This window comes from Hemibagrus wyckioides, linkage group LG03 (assembly GCF_019097595.1).
Source record: "Hemibagrus wyckioides isolate EC202008001 linkage group LG03, SWU_Hwy_1.0, whole genome shotgun sequence".
Lineage (NCBI taxonomy): Eukaryota > Metazoa > Chordata > Actinopteri > Siluriformes > Bagridae > Hemibagrus > Hemibagrus wyckioides.
In genome coordinates this window covers 25,858,120-25,877,969 of record NC_080712.1, presented here as the reverse complement: position 1 = coordinate 25,877,969, position 19,850 = coordinate 25,858,120, and the positions used below count along the sequence as shown (strand labels likewise).

Genomic DNA, 19,850 nt, shown 5'->3' with positions numbered 1-19,850 from the left:
AATGAAATGCAGGCATACCTATTGGTGACTATTGAAGCATGGTTCTAGGGGGTGCAAGGCTGAGATCAGGGCCTTTTGAGTGATCCAGTCTTGATGCAGATGACCTGGTGACTCTGGTTGGCTAGGTTGACTCTGTTAGCTCAGTTTGACTCAACTCAGTCATTGGTGTCATAAGGTTTTAGCTCTTTCAGGCTAGGCCAACCCTGTTTCTTTAAGTCAGACACATGTTTATTGTGGGGCATTAAGCCACGTCTCCATTTATGACATTAAGTAACATGCCAGTCTCTGAATTATGTATGTTACAACTTTCCTACAAATTAAAGTTAGAACTTGGGCATGGATTTTGTCACATGTATATAATGATATCATACTTAATATTAATCTGTCTCAGTGCTTATGTGTTAAATGTGAAAAGCATAATAATGAACTGACAGTTATTGGCATGACACTATGCATATCTTTTCCAATGTCCTTTAAAGATCTATAAGGTTGTAAGGTTGTGCTGTATTTCGTAACAGATGGGTTCTGTGGAATATAAAGTTGCTGGTGAAAGCAGGGGGAACTTTGTTTTCCCAGGGGAAAGATCAAATTTCTCCTTGGGTTAGTCGTTTTATGTTATATTTTCGTTTGAGAAGCCTTCTCTTCAGCCTGTTATCTGTCCTTGGTCAGTGGCATAAATCAAGAGAATTGCCAAGGATTTCCTTGGACTAAGAAGGTCATCCCCTGGTCAGAGTTGCTATAACACTCTCTCAGTTGTTTGCTGAACAGTGAATGTAGGCAGAAATTAACAGGCTCCAGAGTGAGGGTCCATGATTGTATGTCTCCTGTGGCGAAACAATTAGAATTTCTGTTTATAGCTTTGTCCCTGGAATCGTGTTCTGTATCTATTCTTGTGCTTCTACAGATACAAGTCCTGGAAGGTGGGTCCATAGGAAGAAGCTGTCTGAAAGGGATGTCCAGGTAGTAACCTGGATGGTAGTATTCAAAAAGTATTAAACCAAAGCTGCCCAACTCACTGCAACTCACTAAATGTGCACCTCATATCATGTTTCCATCAGAATTGTTCATCAGGAGCTCCACAGATCAATATTCATTAACAGGACTTATAGACTGAGAAACAAGTACTTGAATCCAACTCTGCCCATACTGAAATATGTAAGATGAGCTCAGTTTTGTTATGACTGCACTGAAGGAGCACATGATTCAAATGAATGCGATGGGTGTCAAAATGTCATTTTGAGGTAGATATCGAACAGGGATAGACCTTAGTAAAGGTCAGATTTTTTAATCAGACATTTAGCTATGCTGTTAAAGTAATAAATAAATAGTAGGGCTAAAATGTGGACACTTAGATAAAGACTTTTGCCATATGTGCATTTTCAGAGCAAACTTAAATGTATCTATATAAGCACTGCATCATTAGTGGCCGGATAAATACTGTCTTTAAACATAAGGTCTTCACATGCTAACTGTGTAATTGACCAAGTGAACATGTACCAGTTATGACCATGCACTTAATGGACTTATATTCCTTATCTCAACAATACAATTTAACTACAAAGTAGTGGTAGAGTTCACCATAATAGCCTTACTAATGCCATCTCTAATATTACCATATTATGCGTTCGCCCCAATTAAAGTCAAGCAAAGAAAGAAGTGGCTCTCGAATTTAGTCCAGCTCCTTTTACAGTGTTGCTGAGTTCAGTGCTAGTGAATGGCACACTCTGATTGGTCAGTTCATTGTAGCCCATTTAAAGGGACCTCTTTCCCGACAGTTCCATCCTCAGCATTTTTCTTCCAATATAATCCATATCCCTCTTCTGCCCAAACTATCTCAAATCTTACTTTGTCTCCAAACCATTCCACCTGCGCTGTCCCTCTAATATACTCGTTTCTAATCCTCTCCATCCTCTATAACAGCTTCTTCAACTCGGCCACCTCCAGCTCTGCCTCCTGTCTTTTTGTCAGCACCATCGTCTCCAAACCATACAACATAGCTTGTCTCACCACAGTCTTGTAAATTTTGCCCTTCACTCTTGCAGACATCTGTTTATTACAGATCACTCTTGCCACTCTTCTCCACCCATGTCACCCTGCATGTACTCTTTTCTTCACTTCTCTACCACACTCTCCATTACCCTGGACAGTTAACCCCAAGTAATTAAACTCATCCACCTGACTTTCATTCCCTTCCTCTCTAGAGCAGACCTCCACCTCTCCAAGCTCATCTCAAACTCTTCTCTACTCCAACTACAGATCACAATGTCATCTGCAAAAATCATAGTCCATGGGAGCACCTGTCTGCTCTCATCCGTCAACCTGTCCATCAGCATTGCAAACAAGAAAGGGCTAAGAGCTGATCCTTGATGCAATCCCACTTCCACCTTGAACCAGTCTGTCATTCCTACCGCACACCTTACCACTGTCGCACTTGTCTTCATACATATCCTGCACCACCCCAATGTAACTCCTTCTGACATTCTCTATACTTCTCCGTCAACATTCTCATAGCAAACATAGCATCTGTAGTGCTCTTCCTTGGCAACTTTATACCTCTATACTTGCTTGTCAGAACATTTCTGTTTGCATCTTTTAACACCCTTCCTAGCTTGGGCCCTAGCCAATCGATACAAGATCGATCCTCTTCTCCTTCCTTAGTATCCAACTTCTAATACAACTTCTAATAAATCTCTCCATACATCTTTTTCTTAGCCTTTGCAACATTTTTCTTCGCCTTGCGCCACATCTGCTTGTAGTCTTGTCTACTTTCTTCATCTCTCCGCCTGTCCCAGTTCTTTATCGCCAGCCTCTTTCTCCTAACCCTTTTCCTGTACTTCCTCATTCCACCACCAAGTCTCTTTGTCTTCTTTCCATCTTTCTAGCTCTCTCCCTCACTGCTTCTGCAGTAGTTGCCCAATTGTCCATTACCCCTTTATCACCTCCCAGCAGCTGTCCCATCTCTTCTCTGAATTTCACACAACAGTCTTCTTCCTTCAGCTTCCACCATCTGAACCGAGATTCAGTCCTTGCTCTCCTCTTCATCTTCGCTTCCAAAGTCATCCTACAGACTACCATCCTGTGCTGTCTAGTTATACTCTAGTTATCCTATGTTTGTTTTATAGGACATATTCCCCCTGTGTACACCTTCCTCCATTCTTATGTTGTCACCCTGTGCTCCTCTTTCTTCTTAAAATATGTACTGACCACCATCATTTCCATTCTTTTTGCAAAATCTACCACCATCTGTCCTTCCATATTCCTTTCCTTGACCCCATACCTACCCATTATCTCCTCATTACCTCTGTTCCTTTAACCAACATGTCCATTTATGTCTGTTCCAAACACCACTTTTTCTTCCTTGAGTCCACTTCATCTAACACACTCCAAAAATATTCTTTTTCCTCCTTCACACACCCCACTTGTGGGACATATGCACTGATGATGACATTTACCACCTTTCAGTTTCCAGCTTCACAATCATCACTCTGTCAGACACTCTCTTTACTTCTACTACACTCTTAATATACATTTTTCCTTCAGGATTACCCCTACACCATTTCTGTTTCCATCTAAACCATGGTAAAACAGTTTGCAAACCACCTCCAATAGTCTTGGCCTTACTCCACTTCTGCCTGGCCTCTTGTACACAAAGAATGTCTACATTTCTCTGCTCCATCATATCTGCCAGCTCTCTCCCTTTACTAGTCATAGTGTCAACATTCAGAGTTCCAACTCTCATTTCCAAACTCCTACTGATCCTCCACTCCTGCTTCATCTGGAGATGCCTTCCCCCCTCGCCTTCTTCTCCTTCTCCCAACAGTAGCAGAGTTTCCCCCAGTACCCTGCTGGCCAACAGTACTAGTGGCAGTTGTTGGTAAATTGAGCCTTGACCGATCCAGTATGGAAATCTGGTTTATGATCCTCATATTTGATTTGGCACAGGTTTTACACCAGATGCCCTTCCTGATGCACCCCTATCTATCCAGGCTTGGGACTGGCACTAAGGGCACACTAGTATGTGCAACCCAAGTGGCTGGTTTAAACTTGTAATGTTTTCTATATATGTTTAGCAGTCTCTCTCATCATTTTGGAGATCTCTTCAGCCTTCTCTCTTTTGGAGGTGCTTCAGTTCCTTGATGCTTGAGGGTTTTCATTTATGCACAGCTTTTTTTAAGATCCCACCACATCATCTCAGTGGGTTTGAGGTCTGAATTTGGTCAAATCAATGCCTTGTTCTTAGAAGGTTTTACCTATTAATCAACTTTTCAAAAATCTAAGTGGAACTAAATAGTCCAAAAATTTCGGGGGGTAAGGAGACAAATCATAGGGGAAAATAGGTTTAACTTATAAAAGATATGCTTGTTTTATGTGCATTGTCATTCAGTTATTTTGTGATGTGTGATGAGAATTGGAGTCCTGTGTTTGTTTTGACCTGAAGAATTCACTCTAGGACAACTCACTTTTCTGGACCTCCCTCTAGAGCAGGGGGGCCAGGGCACTCTCTGCGCAGATTAGGTTAGTCAGCAGGGTTGGTGTGCCATGGGAACAGAGGTGGTTGAAAATGCAAAACACATTGAAAAGGGGCGAGCTGTGTGGCTGAGTGATGCAGGGAGTTCTATGCATACTCTGCCTAGGGCAGGAACTGGGACCAGTCCCCTGGGTTGCTACTACAGAATGAGTGGAGGATATGGCTTATCTCCTGGTTGTCCCACTCGACTTGGACGTTGGACTTGGGGTGGTACCTGGAGGTAAGGCTGACATTCACCCTCAAATTCCATGAACTCAGCCCACACCCTAGCGGTGAACTGTGGTCCCTGTGATCATGCACATCAACAGCACCTACTGGAACTTACAGACTGTAAGGCATTAAAATAATCCAATCTAGAGATTGTAATATTATCTACCTGAGCTTCAAACAAAAGACTGGAGTCAGTATTTATGCTATGGTCCATTACTACTGCACATGATGAAACAGAAAGGTCATCCAGAGATGCTATGTAACACAAGTACTTTTATTTTGTTTGAAGTAAGTAGAAGAAAGTTAATAAACTTACTGCATACTTTAGAATGCATCAAGAAGTCAGCATTTACATCTAATATATATATAATCTAATAAAGTATAATCTGCTTGGAAAAACACATAGAAAAGAAATGTAGTATACAAGTTGCTGAGGAAAGCAGTGAATTTAGTTTGGTCTCTCAAAAGGGAGTGAAACATTCTAATTTTATCTACAGCGTTTGTTAGCAAATTAGGTTGTCTTTTTTTTTTTTACCTGATATTTTTTAATTTTGCTACTGAAAATATTCATGATGTCATCACCCTGGTGTACATGCTACTGTGGTGGTCTAATTAATAGTTAATTGTGCACAAAGAACAAAAATAATCCTTGTGTAACGAGGAATACATATGGATACATATGCAGAGATTATTAAGAAACTCACAGGCAAACAATCCAAATCGAGAGGCAAGGTCAGAAAAAATAAACAAAAGGCAAAAAATAAAAGGCAGAGTCTCTAATAATCTCGAATAAACAATCTGTGGAGCAAAGACACAAAACAGAGCAAGAGATCAGAATACACAAAGAACAATAACAATGGAAGGAAACAGCTGGGTATGATCAGGAACTAACAATACTTCGCAAACATATCCGGCATGAGCATTGTTTAAATGAATGAGAACCCGGAAGAAAACTGTGTGAACTGGAACCTTTCAATATTCTGGTGAGGACTCCCTCTGGTGGGTCAGAGGGGAAAGTGCTGGTGAATATACAGTCAATACTGTATATTCAATAAGAATCAAGGATTATTTTTGTTCTTTTCTGTTAGAGTGGAGAAATATATTGATCTAGCAGCACTAAGAGATTTTCTGTAGTTCAGGAGGTTCTCAATCCATTTTTTTTAATTGGTTCAAATTTAGTTTCATGCCATTTATTTTCTAATTTATGAGGGGTCTTTTTTTAGGTGCATGTGTGACTGTTATACCAGGGTGCTATTTTTTAATTGTTATTTTAATAGAATTAAAGATGGAATACTATTGAATAATAATCTTTAAATCTTTTAGATAATTAAATGGTAATGTATCTTTGATGTTTAACACGAGTGTGACCACCATTAGAAGTGGGTCCTATTACTTTTTGAATAAACCCTACTGAATATCAAAATGAATATGAAAGTTAATGATAACTAATGCTTGGTCTGAGGAAACAACCAGATTTCCACAAATTCATAATGTAATTCTGAATATGGCCAGGTAGGTCTGTTAATACTAATTAGAGAAATTGACTGGGTAGATTTCTTTTTGTGGCTAGCACTGTTATGTCTAGGCTCCTCCTGTGCCAGTTAGATGGTCTTTATAACTATATCCGTGAGAACTAGCTTCATGTAATGCTACATACTCATTTGGTTTAATCCATGTTTCTGTTAAACTTAGTAGTCATAGTAGATCATAATTTGATCAGTAATCATTTTATTAACAATGAGCAATTTAGTAAGAGTTCTAATATTTACCTAGCTTTAGCTTAAAGGTGCCAGCTGTGCATTCTGTATGAATGCTTGTCTGCTCCTTGGCCTTGGTTCTGTGTTGTCATTAATTAGGCCAGTTCTGAAACTATGTGCTGTGCTGCCAGAAATGTGAAAAGCACCTTCCTGGGTGGGATGGATACCACCTTGCTTTACCAGGGCAGCCTTGCACTCAGAACTATTCCAAATTCATATAAAGCCCACAATATTTTTGGAGCATCTGAACATCCAGCAGTTTATCAACCATAACCTGCTTAGAGCTACACTGTCATGCCTCACTGGGATGGGGCCAGAGCATATTACTGTATCAGAAGTCATCAGTGTGACAGAAGGGGAAAGTGAAAAATACAACAAATGAAAACAATTGTGCAATTATTATTGATAAGAAAGAACTTGAATAACTTTGTCTTTATATGTCTTTATATGTTCACACTTTAATATACAGTGGGGAAAATAAATATTTTATCCCTTGCTGATTTTGTAGGTTTGCCCACTCTCAATGAATTTAAGGGTCTATAATTGTTATGGTATCGTTACTGATTTCCCCCACTGTAGGCTTTTATCTTTTAAACTTTACATGCATAACAACCAAATAGGAACACCTTAGTCACATATATCAGTATTTTTTAGCATATTAACACAATAATCTTTAAACATGTTTCAACATTCTTACCTTTACATACACTGTATTGCCAAAAGTATTCGCTCACCCATCCAAATAATCAGAATCAGGTGTTCCAATCACTTCCATGGCCACAGGTGTATAAAATCAAGCACCTAGGCATGCAGACTGTTTTTACAAACATTTGTGAAAGAATGGGTCGCTCTCAGGAGCTCAGTGAATTCCAGCATGGAACTGTGATAGGATGCCACCTGTGCAACAAATCCAGTCGTGAAATTTCCTCGCTCCTAAATATTCCACAGTCAACTTTCAGCTGTATTATAAGAACGTGGAAGTGTTTGGGAACGACAGCAACTCAGCCACGAAGTGGTAGGCCACGTAAACTGACGGAGCGGGGTCAGCGGATGCTGAGGCGCATAGTGCGAAGAGGTCGCCAACTTTCTGCAGAGTCAATCGCTACAGACCTCCAAACTTCATGTGGCCTTCAGATTAGCTCAAGAACAGTGCGCAGAGAGCTTCATGGAATGGCTTTCCATGGCCGAGCAGCTGCATCCAAGCCATACATCACCAAGTGCAATGCAAAGCGTCGGATGCAGTGGTGTAAAGCACGCCGCCACTGGACTCTAGAGCAGTGGAGACGCGTTCTCTGGAGTGACGAATCGCGTTTCTCCATCTGGCAATCTGATGGACGAGTCTGGGTTTGGCGGTTGCCAGGAGAACGGTACTTGTCTGACTGCATTGTGCCAAGTGTAAAGTTTGGTGGAGGGGGGATTATGGTGTGGGGTTGTTTTTCAGGAGCTGGGCTTGGCCCCTTAGTTCCAGTGAAAGGAACTCTGAATGCTTCAGCATACCAAGACATTTTGGACAATTCCATGCTCCCAACTTTGTGGGAACAGTTTGGAGCTGGCCCCTTTCTCTTCCAACATGACTGTGCACCAGTGACCAAAGCAAGGTCCATAAAGACATGGATGACAGAGTCTGGTGTGGATGAACTTGACTGGCCTGCACAGAGTCCTGACCTCAACCCGATAGAACACCTTTGGGATAAATTAGAGCGGAGACTGAGAACCAGACCTTCTTGTCCAACATCAGTGTGTGACCTCACAAATGCGCTTCTGGAAGAATGGTCAAAAATTCCCATAAACACACTCCTAAACCTTGTGGACAGCCTTCCCAGAAGAGTTGAAGCTGTTATAGCTGCAAAGGGTGGACCAACGTCATATTGAACCCTATGGATTAGGAATGGGATGTCACTTAAGTTCATATGCGAGTCAAGGCAGGTGAGCGAATACTTTTGGCAGTATAGTGTATTATAAGCTTTTAGAATTTAAATGGACACATCCTAGAAATGTCATAGCAACCAGCTGAGCAACAGAATAGATACAAACTTGCAACCAACTAGACTTATGCTGAAACCTCTTTGAATCCTAGCAACCATCTGGGATCTCATAACCTCCATTTAGCATCACTGTAGCAACCAGCTGGGATAGCAAAGGAACAAGTTAACATAGCAACCACCTAACAACAGCCATGGAATTAACTTGAATAAACTAGCACTCTTTATGTTTTAGTATAGCCTTTAATTTTTTTCTTATCTGTTCATAACCAACTAGCAACAACCTAGCAACCAATAGCTTAGCAGCATTGTAGCATATTAACAGTATAACCTTTAAAAGTTTTTCATTCTAACCTTTGAACTGACTAAACTATTAGCCTTCTAAACTTTACATACTAATCTATTACATGTTTTAACATTTTGAAATCAGTGACAACAAAATATTGTAATATTTTTATTTAAGACTTTTAGCATGTTTAGCAGGCTTAATCAAGGTAACATCAAACTTGTTCACAAAGATTAGTCTTTTAGTTATTATTGTGGTACTGCACAAAGGATTGCTCCAGCTGCTGAACTTTCATTTATTTGTCAGCATATTTCACATTTTAACATTTTTGTGTAGCAGATAAGACATTTCTGCCATTGCTGCTTTTGATTTTTGACATAGGGTTGATTTCAGCAGTCCACCTTATAACTGATGAGAAGTCTATGCTGTGAGGTAGAGTGGCAGAGATACATCCTTGTGAGTGTGTAGTAAGTGAAAGTCATTGAACTGTGTGTGTGTGTGTGTGTGTGTGTGAATGTGTGTGTGAATGTGTGCGTGTGTTTGTGTGTTTTCAGATGAGATCTGGTTTTCTGATGGCTCCTTGGCAGACAGGTCAAAGTTTACTGATCCTGGACTTCTCCCCCTTCCAGACACAGCAACAGGTCTGGACTGGTCCCACCTTGTTGATGTTGCACGGGCCTTTGAAGGTAGGCACTGAAGTATAAATGTGTGTAGAAAAATCTAAAAGACAAATGCAACATTCTTCAATAATAAAAATAGTAAAAATTACAGCATAGTACTCAAAGTTTCACTTTGCAGCTCTGCAAGCACTTGTGCTTGCAAGCATGCTGTGTATTGAAGTAAGTGCTTCCAAGCACGCTATAAAGTGAAGGTAATTACTGTTTTCAGATATCACTGTAACCACTCAGTTATATGTATAAAAATATTCAGCCAACTATTCAGTATATATGAAATATTCTGCAATATCAAATGTGATCCGAAACTGAATGTAATTATGGGCTATTTTTGTTGAAAATATTCAGCTGATAGGGAAAAAAATAAATGAAATGCTGCGAACCTTTAGTTTGTATGCCAGCAAATGCTGTCACATCAACGGCCCAACAATGGCTGCTTGTCAGTGGTGGGATTTGAACTCACTACCTTTCAATCAGTAGTCCAATATCTAAAGCACTATAGGAATTACACTCAACCTTTAACATACAGTAGGTGAGGTCAAAGGTTAAGTGTATGTAACTTTTTGACTCCAATATTCAACAATTGATCTGAATATAATATTATGTTGCTTAAGAAACTTTTATGTAAAGTTGTAAAAAGTGAAAAAAAGTGTTTAATTATAAATATTATCTAAACAACTTTACACTGAGCCCTTACTAGAATGTAATGTTGCTATGTCAAATACTTTTAATAACCTATTTATTGGAACAATTATTCTGTTAGTTCATTGGTTTCTATTAACATGAAAGCCTTAAAAAAATAAAATAAAAACCTAATAAAAAAAAGTATTTGTTTGGTCAGTGTCAATCATGAGTAATGTCTCAAAATTTTGGCTAGAGTACTATTTCTAGTAATCATACACAAAATTTGTTTGGTAAATTTAGCTATATTTAATTGTTAACTGTCATGTATTCTTTAGATCTCAACACAAACCCCAACTCCTAGAATACTTCATGACTCTTACATGTATTTCCCACAATACACTACCTCAAAATACCACCACAAGATCAGTCAGAATTCATATCCATAGTCACAGCCTCTGGACTTCTATACTACATGGACATAACCATCTTTCTGGTTCACAGCCCTCCATTAGAACTTTATTCCTGATATTTCTATTTCGTTAGTACATTCTAATTTCATTAGAAATGAAAATTGGTTGATTGGTTGATAAGACTATTATTTGTTTTTTTGCCTTTCTAGATTGCAATATTTGTTTGCTTCTACTTTTCTTACTTTTTAACTTCTTTTAAAAAAGAAAAAAGCTAAAGCTAGACATAAAAACTAGAGAAACCAAAAGAAAAATGCCTTGAGATGAACCAGACTGAAAAGGCTGACCCATCCTCATTTTGATTTACATTGGATAGTGTGAAAATTTCCTTTCTAAAACTACACAATATAGACAAGTGTAATTGTGTAACCAGTTTTTGAGCAACATATGAGTACAAGCATCAGCATTATTTCTGAATTTATTATAGTTTTACCCTTTCCTGCCTAAGTCATCACATATGTTCAAATATGGAGAACCAAGCATAAAACTGACCACAAGCGTAAAACTGCACAGCAGTGCAAAGGCATCCCCATGGTCTCCAAGTGGTACTATTCACTGCAGTCAAATGTACAGTATCTCCAAGTAGTCCATGTGAGGCCATCCTCAAAATGTGGCCTCTAAGTGTTAAGGCCCCAACCAGAAGTAGGGCATGAGGATGTATCAGGCAGGTCCGAAGAGCAGAAGGGGTCAGGATCATTGGTATGATTAGCATGTGTAGTTTGATGGTAGGAAAGAGAGAGAGACAGAGTATGAGTCATGTATGTGATCACTGAAGAACAATGTACATTGTGGGCATAGTGCAAGCAGGGACTCTGGCAAGACTAGCTATGACAGTATAACTCAAGGGCGCATTATAACATTTGTTTGAGAGGAAACGTATTCAAATAGGGATAAGAAATCATGTTTCTCTGACAAGTGAGCCAATACTGATGGTAGATATCACAGTTGAATGGTCTAGTCAGTGACAAATATAAGTCTGCTGTTTTCAGTTAGAAAACACATAAAAGACACTATTTGTGTATTTTGCTAATAGATCAGAATATGGCTTCTGTCTACAACATGACTGACATGCAGGGAGCTACTCCTGGTCAGCTCACTCAAGAGCCCCTCAGACAGGCTGCTGCAGTGGATGGAGCTACACTACCACCTGGGTGAGTTTTTCACTGCAAGTCATAAACAGTTTTCTAGCTATTGTGTTGAATGACATGAATTAAATGTAGTTATTAATAATTAATACTACTAATAATTAATAACTAATAATCCAGTCTTTCACAAATGGCAGTTGTATACAAACATACATGTGTTGAAAAACCTTACTATTTACAAAAGTTGCTAAATATAATAGAATGGCAAATTAATTTTATGTAGAAGAAGTAATTAAAATGTTACTTTAAAGCCATTAGCTTTTATTCATTAGAATATTGTGTTTTGTCAGGCATGCTTCTGCAAGCATAATTTCTTTGTACAACCAGAGTGAGGTTATGACTGAACTGACATTTGTGCTTTTCTTTAGAAACGGCTCATCTGCCACACTGACTGGTAAAGTCAACCAATTAGAAGTCCTCCTGAAGCAGCTCCAGCATGACTTAAGAAAGGTGAGTCAAGTCACTGTTTGGTAGCCTCATGTTTGGTATACCTTGGAGGTACCCAACATAAAGCTGTTCCTTGCAAACATTTTGATAATGACTAGCATAGACCCTAATTCAGAGGCCACTCATATCCAATCCGGGCCAAAACAGGAAATGCTTACTCATACAAAAGTTCAAGATACATCTTGAAATTCTGAGGATGCAAATACACTATATTGCCAAAAGTATTCGCTCACCTGCCTCAGTCTCCGCTCTAATTCATCCCAAAGGTGTTCTATCAGGTTGAGGTCAGGACTCTGTGCAGGCCAGTCAAGTTCATCCACACCAGACTCTGTCATCCATGTCTTTATGGACCTTGCTTTGTGCACTGGTGCACAGTCATGTTGGAAGAGAAAGGGGCCAGCTCCAAACTGTTCCCACAAAGTTGGGAGCATGGAATTGTCCAAAATGTCTTGGTATGCTGAAGCATTCAGAGTTCCTTTCACTGGAACTAAGGGGCCAAGCCCAGCTCCTGAAAAACAACCCCACACCATAATCCCCCCTCCACCAAACTTTACGTGGCCTACCACTTCGTGGCTGAGTTGCTGTCGTTCCCAAACACTTCCACGTTCTTATAATACAGCTGACAGTTGACTGTGGAATATTTAGGAGTGAGGAAATTTCACGACTGGATTTGTTGCACAGGTGGCATCCTATCACAGTTCCACGCTGGAATTCACTGAGCTCCTGAGAGCGACCCATTCTTTCACAAATGTTTGTAAAAACAGTCTGCATGCCTAGGTGCTTGATTTTATACACCTGTGGCCATGGAAGTGATTGGAACACCTGATTCTGATTATTTGGATGGGTGAGTGAATACTTTTGGCAATATAGTGTACATTGATTACAGGCATGGCTCAGAAAAAAATTGCTGATTTTTAAGCTGAAGCTATGCCCACTGGCTCAGATGCCACTATGAATTCCTCCTAAAGACTGAGCTCCCCCTGTGTTGCTCAGCTGAAATGCAGGAGGACAGCATGTCTGTCATTCAGAAGGTTTTTTAACCAGACAACAAACCAACAGCTGAATTATATGTCTTGTTGGCTATGGCAGCAGCTAGTAAAAGGACTAGGTTTAGCATGCAGCAGCTCACAGATACTACCTGCAGGCTTCAGATCAACCATGAACATCATACATAAAATGGTGGCAGAGCTTTTAGGGCTGGATACAGTAAGTCAACCTGTTACACCACAGGTTAACATAGGCTTTTTGCTTGACAGTTGTCACAGAATATTTTGCACCTCAGTGTAAATGGACAGTTATTTGCCAGGTTTTAGCAGTCACCTTCCATGTGCTGTAGCTCCATGGTAAGTGTCTTGGACAGAGGTATCACTGTTCTTCCATACCTGAAAAATTTGCTACTCTGTGAATCTGCCAGATAACATGGCTTGACGAACCCACTGTTTTTTGAGATTTTGAGATTTTTGATTTTGGTGATTTTGAGCTTCCCAACACAGAGACAAATCAACCAAGAATGCTTTAACTGAGCCACATAGGAGGTTCTTTGAAATGCCTGTTTATGGTCCTGCAACAGCATCTCAGTGTTGCTCAGGTCAGGAGTTAGACTAGGAAAGGTTTCTTTTCTGAAAGGCTTAGGAAAAGCCTTTCAGAGGTGGACCTGCTCTTATGCTTTAGAGCATTGCCATGCTGAAAATCTCTATTGCACTTGAGCTTCAGGGCAGTTGCCTTCAGGATTTTCTGCTAGAATGCAGAATTGTTAGATCTGTCAGTTACTGTGTATTTAAAAAAAAACAGGCCGTGAAGCAGCAAAGCATCAGCACACCTTCAAACTACCATCACCATGTACCTGTGGGTATGATGTTCGTATTGTGGAATGCTAGATGCAACAGGACCCATGTCTCCCAAAAGGTTCCACTTTCAATTTATCAGTCTGCAGAATATTATCCCAAAAGACATAGGGATTTTTAAGAAGCATATTGAGAAGACACTAGACATATGAAAGTAAGACAGAGTATAGTTTATCTGCACTGAAAAGAGAGAACCCTACAGCCTTCTACCATATGTTGCTGACTATTTTGGGGTTGTAAACACAATGTGCTCAGACCCTTTCTTAGAAAAGGGTCTTGTCTATATGCTTTGTGTTCTAAATGGGAATACTTAACTACCTACACAGCTTGTCATACTTTATTACATTGTTAGGTATTTTTAGGTTGATATGGTTTCTTAGCAAAACATGAGACTGGTGCTAGTGCTTTTACAAATGTGTTGGAAAACTTTCATTTAAGACCTGAATTTCTTATAATTAAACATGACTTTTCCCCATACATCATACTGTTACAATTCAATGGAAATTATTAGATAATATCACAAAGTCTATTTCAAAACCTTCTCTAGACTAGGTTTTCATAAAAGTATCTTGCTGACTCTGCTTAGGAGAAAGAAGATAAAGCCATCTTGCAGGTGGAGGTACAACATCTTCGACAAGATAATATCCGTCTACAGGAAGCAAGTCAAACAGCAGCTGCCCAACTCAGGAAATTCACAGAATGGTTCTTCAGTACCATTGACAAGACCCCTGAGAACAACTGAGCCTATTGTGTTAGCAAAGGTAAATTGGTGGTGACCCTTTAATTGTGTGTCTCTGTCCCCAGTGTGACATCTATGTTCAAACGTTAAAGAGGACCCTTTGGCAGGGTAGGTAAGCTGCTGTGGCAGTTTAAATCTATGCTAGCAAACTGCTGGATTTCCTAAGAGAAAATTGAACGAGACTTTGGAAAGAGACATTGCTAATACTGTTCAATTAGTAAAGGTGAATGCTTGGTAAGTTAAATGAAGAAGAAAATGAATGTAATTCAACCGGGACCTACTTTTGCTTGCCAGATTATTTATATTGCCATTATATCTGACCCCTTATTTGCTTTGGTGTTTTTGTTGACCTCCAGCATTGTAAGATAAAGTGCTGCTGTTATGGCACTAGCAGTGTCATTATTTTGGATAATTTTATATGCATTTTTAAGAAAACAAAGTTTTCACAGTAGTTTAGAACTACAGATATGTCCAAGCAATGATGTAGTAGAAATAGGAGAAAATGCATTATGTGCACAGTTCTTGTTAGTGGAAAATGTGATCAGTTCCAGTATTTATGCCCTATGCCTAAAAAGGATAGAAGTGTTTATATGAATGATTTATCTCTCATTATCTTCAGTGAGCACATGAATGTCTCACTAAATTCCTGTGTGTGTGTGTGTGTGTGTGTGTGTGTGTGTTTCTGCCTGTCTGTGTCTCTGTGTGGTTTTTTGTTTCAGCAGTTTTATAGAGTTTTCATTTCTCTATGCGAGACAGTGAACCACACTCACAATGCCAAATTGTGTATCTATTTGTACCTCAGTTGAAGTGGCTTGTGTTTAACAGTTATTTATGTTTATTTAACCTAATTTTGTTTATTTTATTTAAAAAAATATATTTTTGCTTCTGAACTAGGAGTTAAAGAGGCTCTGAATAGGCTAGACTGAAATGTTGATGTTTCATCAGGGCTGTGTTGTTTTTTGTTTTTTCTATTCCAACATTTGGATGCTGCTAGATGTGAAAGTTTTTTTGTTTGTTTAATTGTTTTTGTTGTTGTTTTTAACAAAATTGCTTTTGTAAGTATTTTTCTTTTCTTTTTTTAGAAAATGTAGAATGTAATTACAATTTTGGTAGTTTAAGCAAATTGTTATTTTAGTGGTAACCAGAAGTTGATAGATTAATGGCGGAAGATTGAAGAGCACAGGTTTGATATTGAATTTCCAAATGGATTGGTGCTTGGTGCTTACTGTCATTGTATACTTTGATATTTTTAGACATATTTTTCCATCATTTCAACTGACATAAGAAGTAATTGGGGGAGCATCTGTTTAGATGGCACTTACGATTTCACAATTAGCCATGGTGTATGAACTTGTCAACTTTTTTTTTTTTTTTTTTAAATGTTTTTACCATTTATACCAATTAAAATGCATTTCTGTCTATTACTGTCTATATGTTGATTTCTCTGCATGTTTCTTAAAAAAAGGAATTAGATAGATTTACACACTAAACATTACACAATTAAATACAAATATTGTTAGTCCAAGCAGCCCTAGTAGCTCCTGTGCAGCAGGCAGCTGATGAAGTTAAACTTTTCTCACTTTCTTTTCTGCAGAACAATTTCCTAGCCTAAACATTCCTAATGATTAAAATTTTGCTAGCCACATAGAAAGTTTATCTAATACCTGTATGGCAATTATACATCACTAGTTGGTTTATTTCAAACTTGAATATACTAAATAAAATGGCTATACTTTGCAGTGATTATGTAACACAATCAGTTGATTCTCAGAACTACTTCTCCTTCTAATATAGTAGAATGAATGTATGGGATCTATGACTATAGCATGTTAAAGGAATCTTTAATTTTAAATTAAAGAATATAATAAATGATACATCTTAAACAGAAATGTGTCCTAATGTGCCAGAGGCAACAGTTAAAAGAAAAAGTTCCCTGAGACAATATTTGGAAGAAACCTGGATAACTAGACTGATGCTCATCTGGGTGACACTGGATAGTGTGATTCTAAAATAATTTCCCTTCTATAACCTTTAACAATATGGTCAGAGAGTGTGATTACGTAAGAGATTCATTCTAGCTATAAGATAAAGTTATCAAATTTTCACTGATGGAGATTTGAGTGCAAAACTGGTTGTGGTAATTGCAGTCCACATTCATGGTTTCTATATCAGTACTATCTGCAGCAATTGCACGTAACTTCGAGCTGTCCATCTAGAGCAATCCTCAGCAGCAATGAGCAGCCTTCAATTGATGAAAACTCCAATTAGAAGTAGAGCATCAGAATGGATCAGGCATATTACGTTATGACGATATGCCCATGCCTGTTTAGAATGCTGTTTACATTCATTACATGAATTGCTTTCACAGGGGTGAAGACTCCAAGGTATCATATGCATGCTCCCTCACATTTATACTCCACAGAAAGAGGACATGCTTTTTTGGCATTACTATAGTTTTAAACAAGACGCCCATCTAATTCTCAGGTTTTGTGTAAGAAGCAGTAGACCATGAAAGGGAGTGTATTATCCAAAATAACCTCATAGCTACTATTTGGTAAAATACACCAATGACTAGATCAATTTTGGAATTTGACATGTGGTAGGGTTTTTAGGAAAATTCTTGTGTAATGTAATCTTGTGTAAACTTGCATAGGTCAGGGTCTAAAATTTCACTTTCAGGTACCCAGCATTGTTCCTTTGGGCCATAGCCTTCCCAGTCAATGAGGTGTTTAAGGACTCCTCTTCGATGACCCATGGAAATATGACCTTGTATTGAGGGGTTGGCCTTCAATGTCAAGCGGGGGTGGAATGGTGTGAGTTGGGAGTATCAGATGAAGTTTTGTGCATACTTGGCCTAGGGAGGAATCTTGCCCAGTCCTCAGCATTATCACTGCAGAATATCTGCAGAAAGCAGCTACTATTGATCTCTAGCGTGTTAATAAAAGCAGTCCATACCCTTGAAGTGAATTTGGGCCCATGAACACTTACTATGTCTTAAGTATGCCAAAGTATCAAAACTCATGGGTAAAATTTAGCTCTGCCATTTCAAAGGATAATAGGAGGCGTGGACACCTACCACAATGGTGGGGCGTAAAATGAGTTGTGTGACAGAAGAATTAATACATTACAGGGTATCAGCTTTAATATTCATGGCCCTGGGGCAAAAGGATATCATAAAATGGAAGCATGCCAACTCTGAGACACAGAGTTAAATGTCTCCCTTCCTGCATCTATGGCCTGTATAGTCTTGTAGGTACTGAACTGTTCTGTGGGAATTTGGAGGTGGCATACGGTCTCCTAGTACACAAAGCACCCTGCTGCTCCTGAATCAGTTAGCACTACAAGAAAGGTAATAGTTCCTGAGCATTGGAGCTCAACAGAAAATTCTTGAGATTGACAAGAAACCTGAGGACACACCCTGGAAGCGCGGGTATCAGGGTCCCTGCCCTGAGAAGAGGCAGCTCAATGATGAAGAGGGCAGGCTCACACAAAGTGGTCAGTCATGTTTGAAGGCTGGTTGTTGGCAGGAGCTGTGGAGCTGTGTTCCATGACAATAATGAATCTGCAATTTATTATAATACCCACAATTTTTGGAGAATATTGAATAATATTGGAGAATAATGATGGAAAATGATTTTAAGAATTAAAATGAAAAAAAAAAATTTGTTGATTAAACCAGAGATATCCTGTGTGCATATTTTGTTTTCACAGGCATTTGATTATTTGGAGCACAATAAAGCTGTATTTACTCTGAGCAAAAATTTCAGAATTTCTCCCATTAATGCTAGAACCCTTTGCTTTAAACATGCATGTTTACAGTGACATGTGGTAGCCATATACTCACTAGGGTGTTTGTGTGGGGCTGGAGGAGGAATGCATGCAGATTTATTCAATTCAGCACATTCCAAGAAGGTTGCTGATGAGGTTGGCTTCCATATATGCTGCTTTATTTATGGGAGCCACTCTGTATCAAACACAGCATCATGACTCTGCACTTATTGTGGCAGGTGACTTTAACAGCGCCACCCTCAAATGCCCACTGTTACACCCCTGTTACAGTTTAAGGACAGCTATAAGGCACAACCATGTCCACCATTTGGAAAATTGGACCATGCCGCTGTCTTTCTCATACCTATATACAAACAAAGGCTGAAGCAGGAAGCTCCAGTTCAAAGAGAGGTTTCATGCTGGTGGCCACTCTGCAGGATGCTCTGGATGATAAAGACTAGGACATGTTCAGGTGCAGCTCTGATGACACATTTACAGAAGCAGTTGTGGGATTTGTCGGGAAAGTAGAAGACAACACAGTCCACAAAACCATCATCAGAAGGTTTACCAATCTGAAACCATGGGTGGATAAAACCATCTGCAATGCTCTGAGATCCTGCTCAGCTGCCTACAATGCAGGGCTTGGCCTTGGGAAGATGGATGAATACAAGGTGCCGAAACTCAGATCTTACCTCAGAGCAGACACATCACAGGGTGGTCCAGGGTCTTTACACACTACTATAACCATTAAACTCAACGTGTTATCAAAATAATAAAACTCGGCTTTGTGTAAGAAGCAGTAGACCATGAAAGGGAGTGTATTATCCAAAATAACCTCATAGCTACTATTTGGTAAAATACACCAATGACTAGATCAATTTTGGAATTTGACATGTGGTAGGGTTTTTAGGAAAATTCTTGTGTAATGTAATCTTGTGTAAACTTGCATAGGTCAGGGTCTAAAATTTCACTTTCAGGTACCCAGCATTGTTCCTTTGGGCCATAGCCTTCCCAGTCAATGAGGTGTTTAAGGACTCCTCTTCGATGACCCATGGAAATATGACCTTGTATTGAGGGGTTGGCCTTCAATGTCAAGCGGGGGTGGAATGGTGTGAGTTGGGAGTATCAGATGAAGTTTTGTGCATACTTGGCCTAGGGAGGAATCTTGCCCAGTCCTCAGCATTATCACTGCAGAATATCTGCAGAAAGCAGCTACTATTGATCTCTAGCGTGTTAATAAAAGCAGTCCATACCCTTGAAGTGAATTTGGGCCCATGAACACTTACTATGTCTTAAGTATGCCAAAGTATCAAAACTCATGGGTAAAATTTAGCTCTGCCATTTCAAAGGATAATAGGAGGCGTGGACACCTACCACAA

At 39.3% G+C, this 19,850-nt stretch overlaps 1 protein-coding gene across 5 annotated transcripts in view; it reads left to right on the top strand.

The window, feature by feature from the left end:
• LOC131351347 (signal-induced proliferation-associated 1-like protein 2) overlaps positions 1 to 16,124 on the top strand; it is a 110,154-nt gene extending 94,030 nt beyond the window's left edge. For 2 of the 5 annotated variants that reach the window (XM_058386753.1, XM_058386752.1), the window contains 4 exons: positions 9,318 to 9,449; positions 11,562 to 11,679; positions 12,042 to 12,123; positions 14,551 to 16,124. In XM_058386753.1, coding sequence (XP_058242736.1) covers positions 9,318 to 9,449; positions 11,562 to 11,679; positions 12,042 to 12,123; positions 14,551 to 14,706 — 488 coding nt within the window. In that variant the 3' untranslated portion in view covers positions 14,707 to 16,124. The other 3 variants (XR_009204377.1, XM_058386754.1, XM_058386755.1) reach the window with 3 other exon arrangements.
• The last annotated feature ends 3,726 nt before the right edge of the window (positions 16,125 to 19,850 follow it).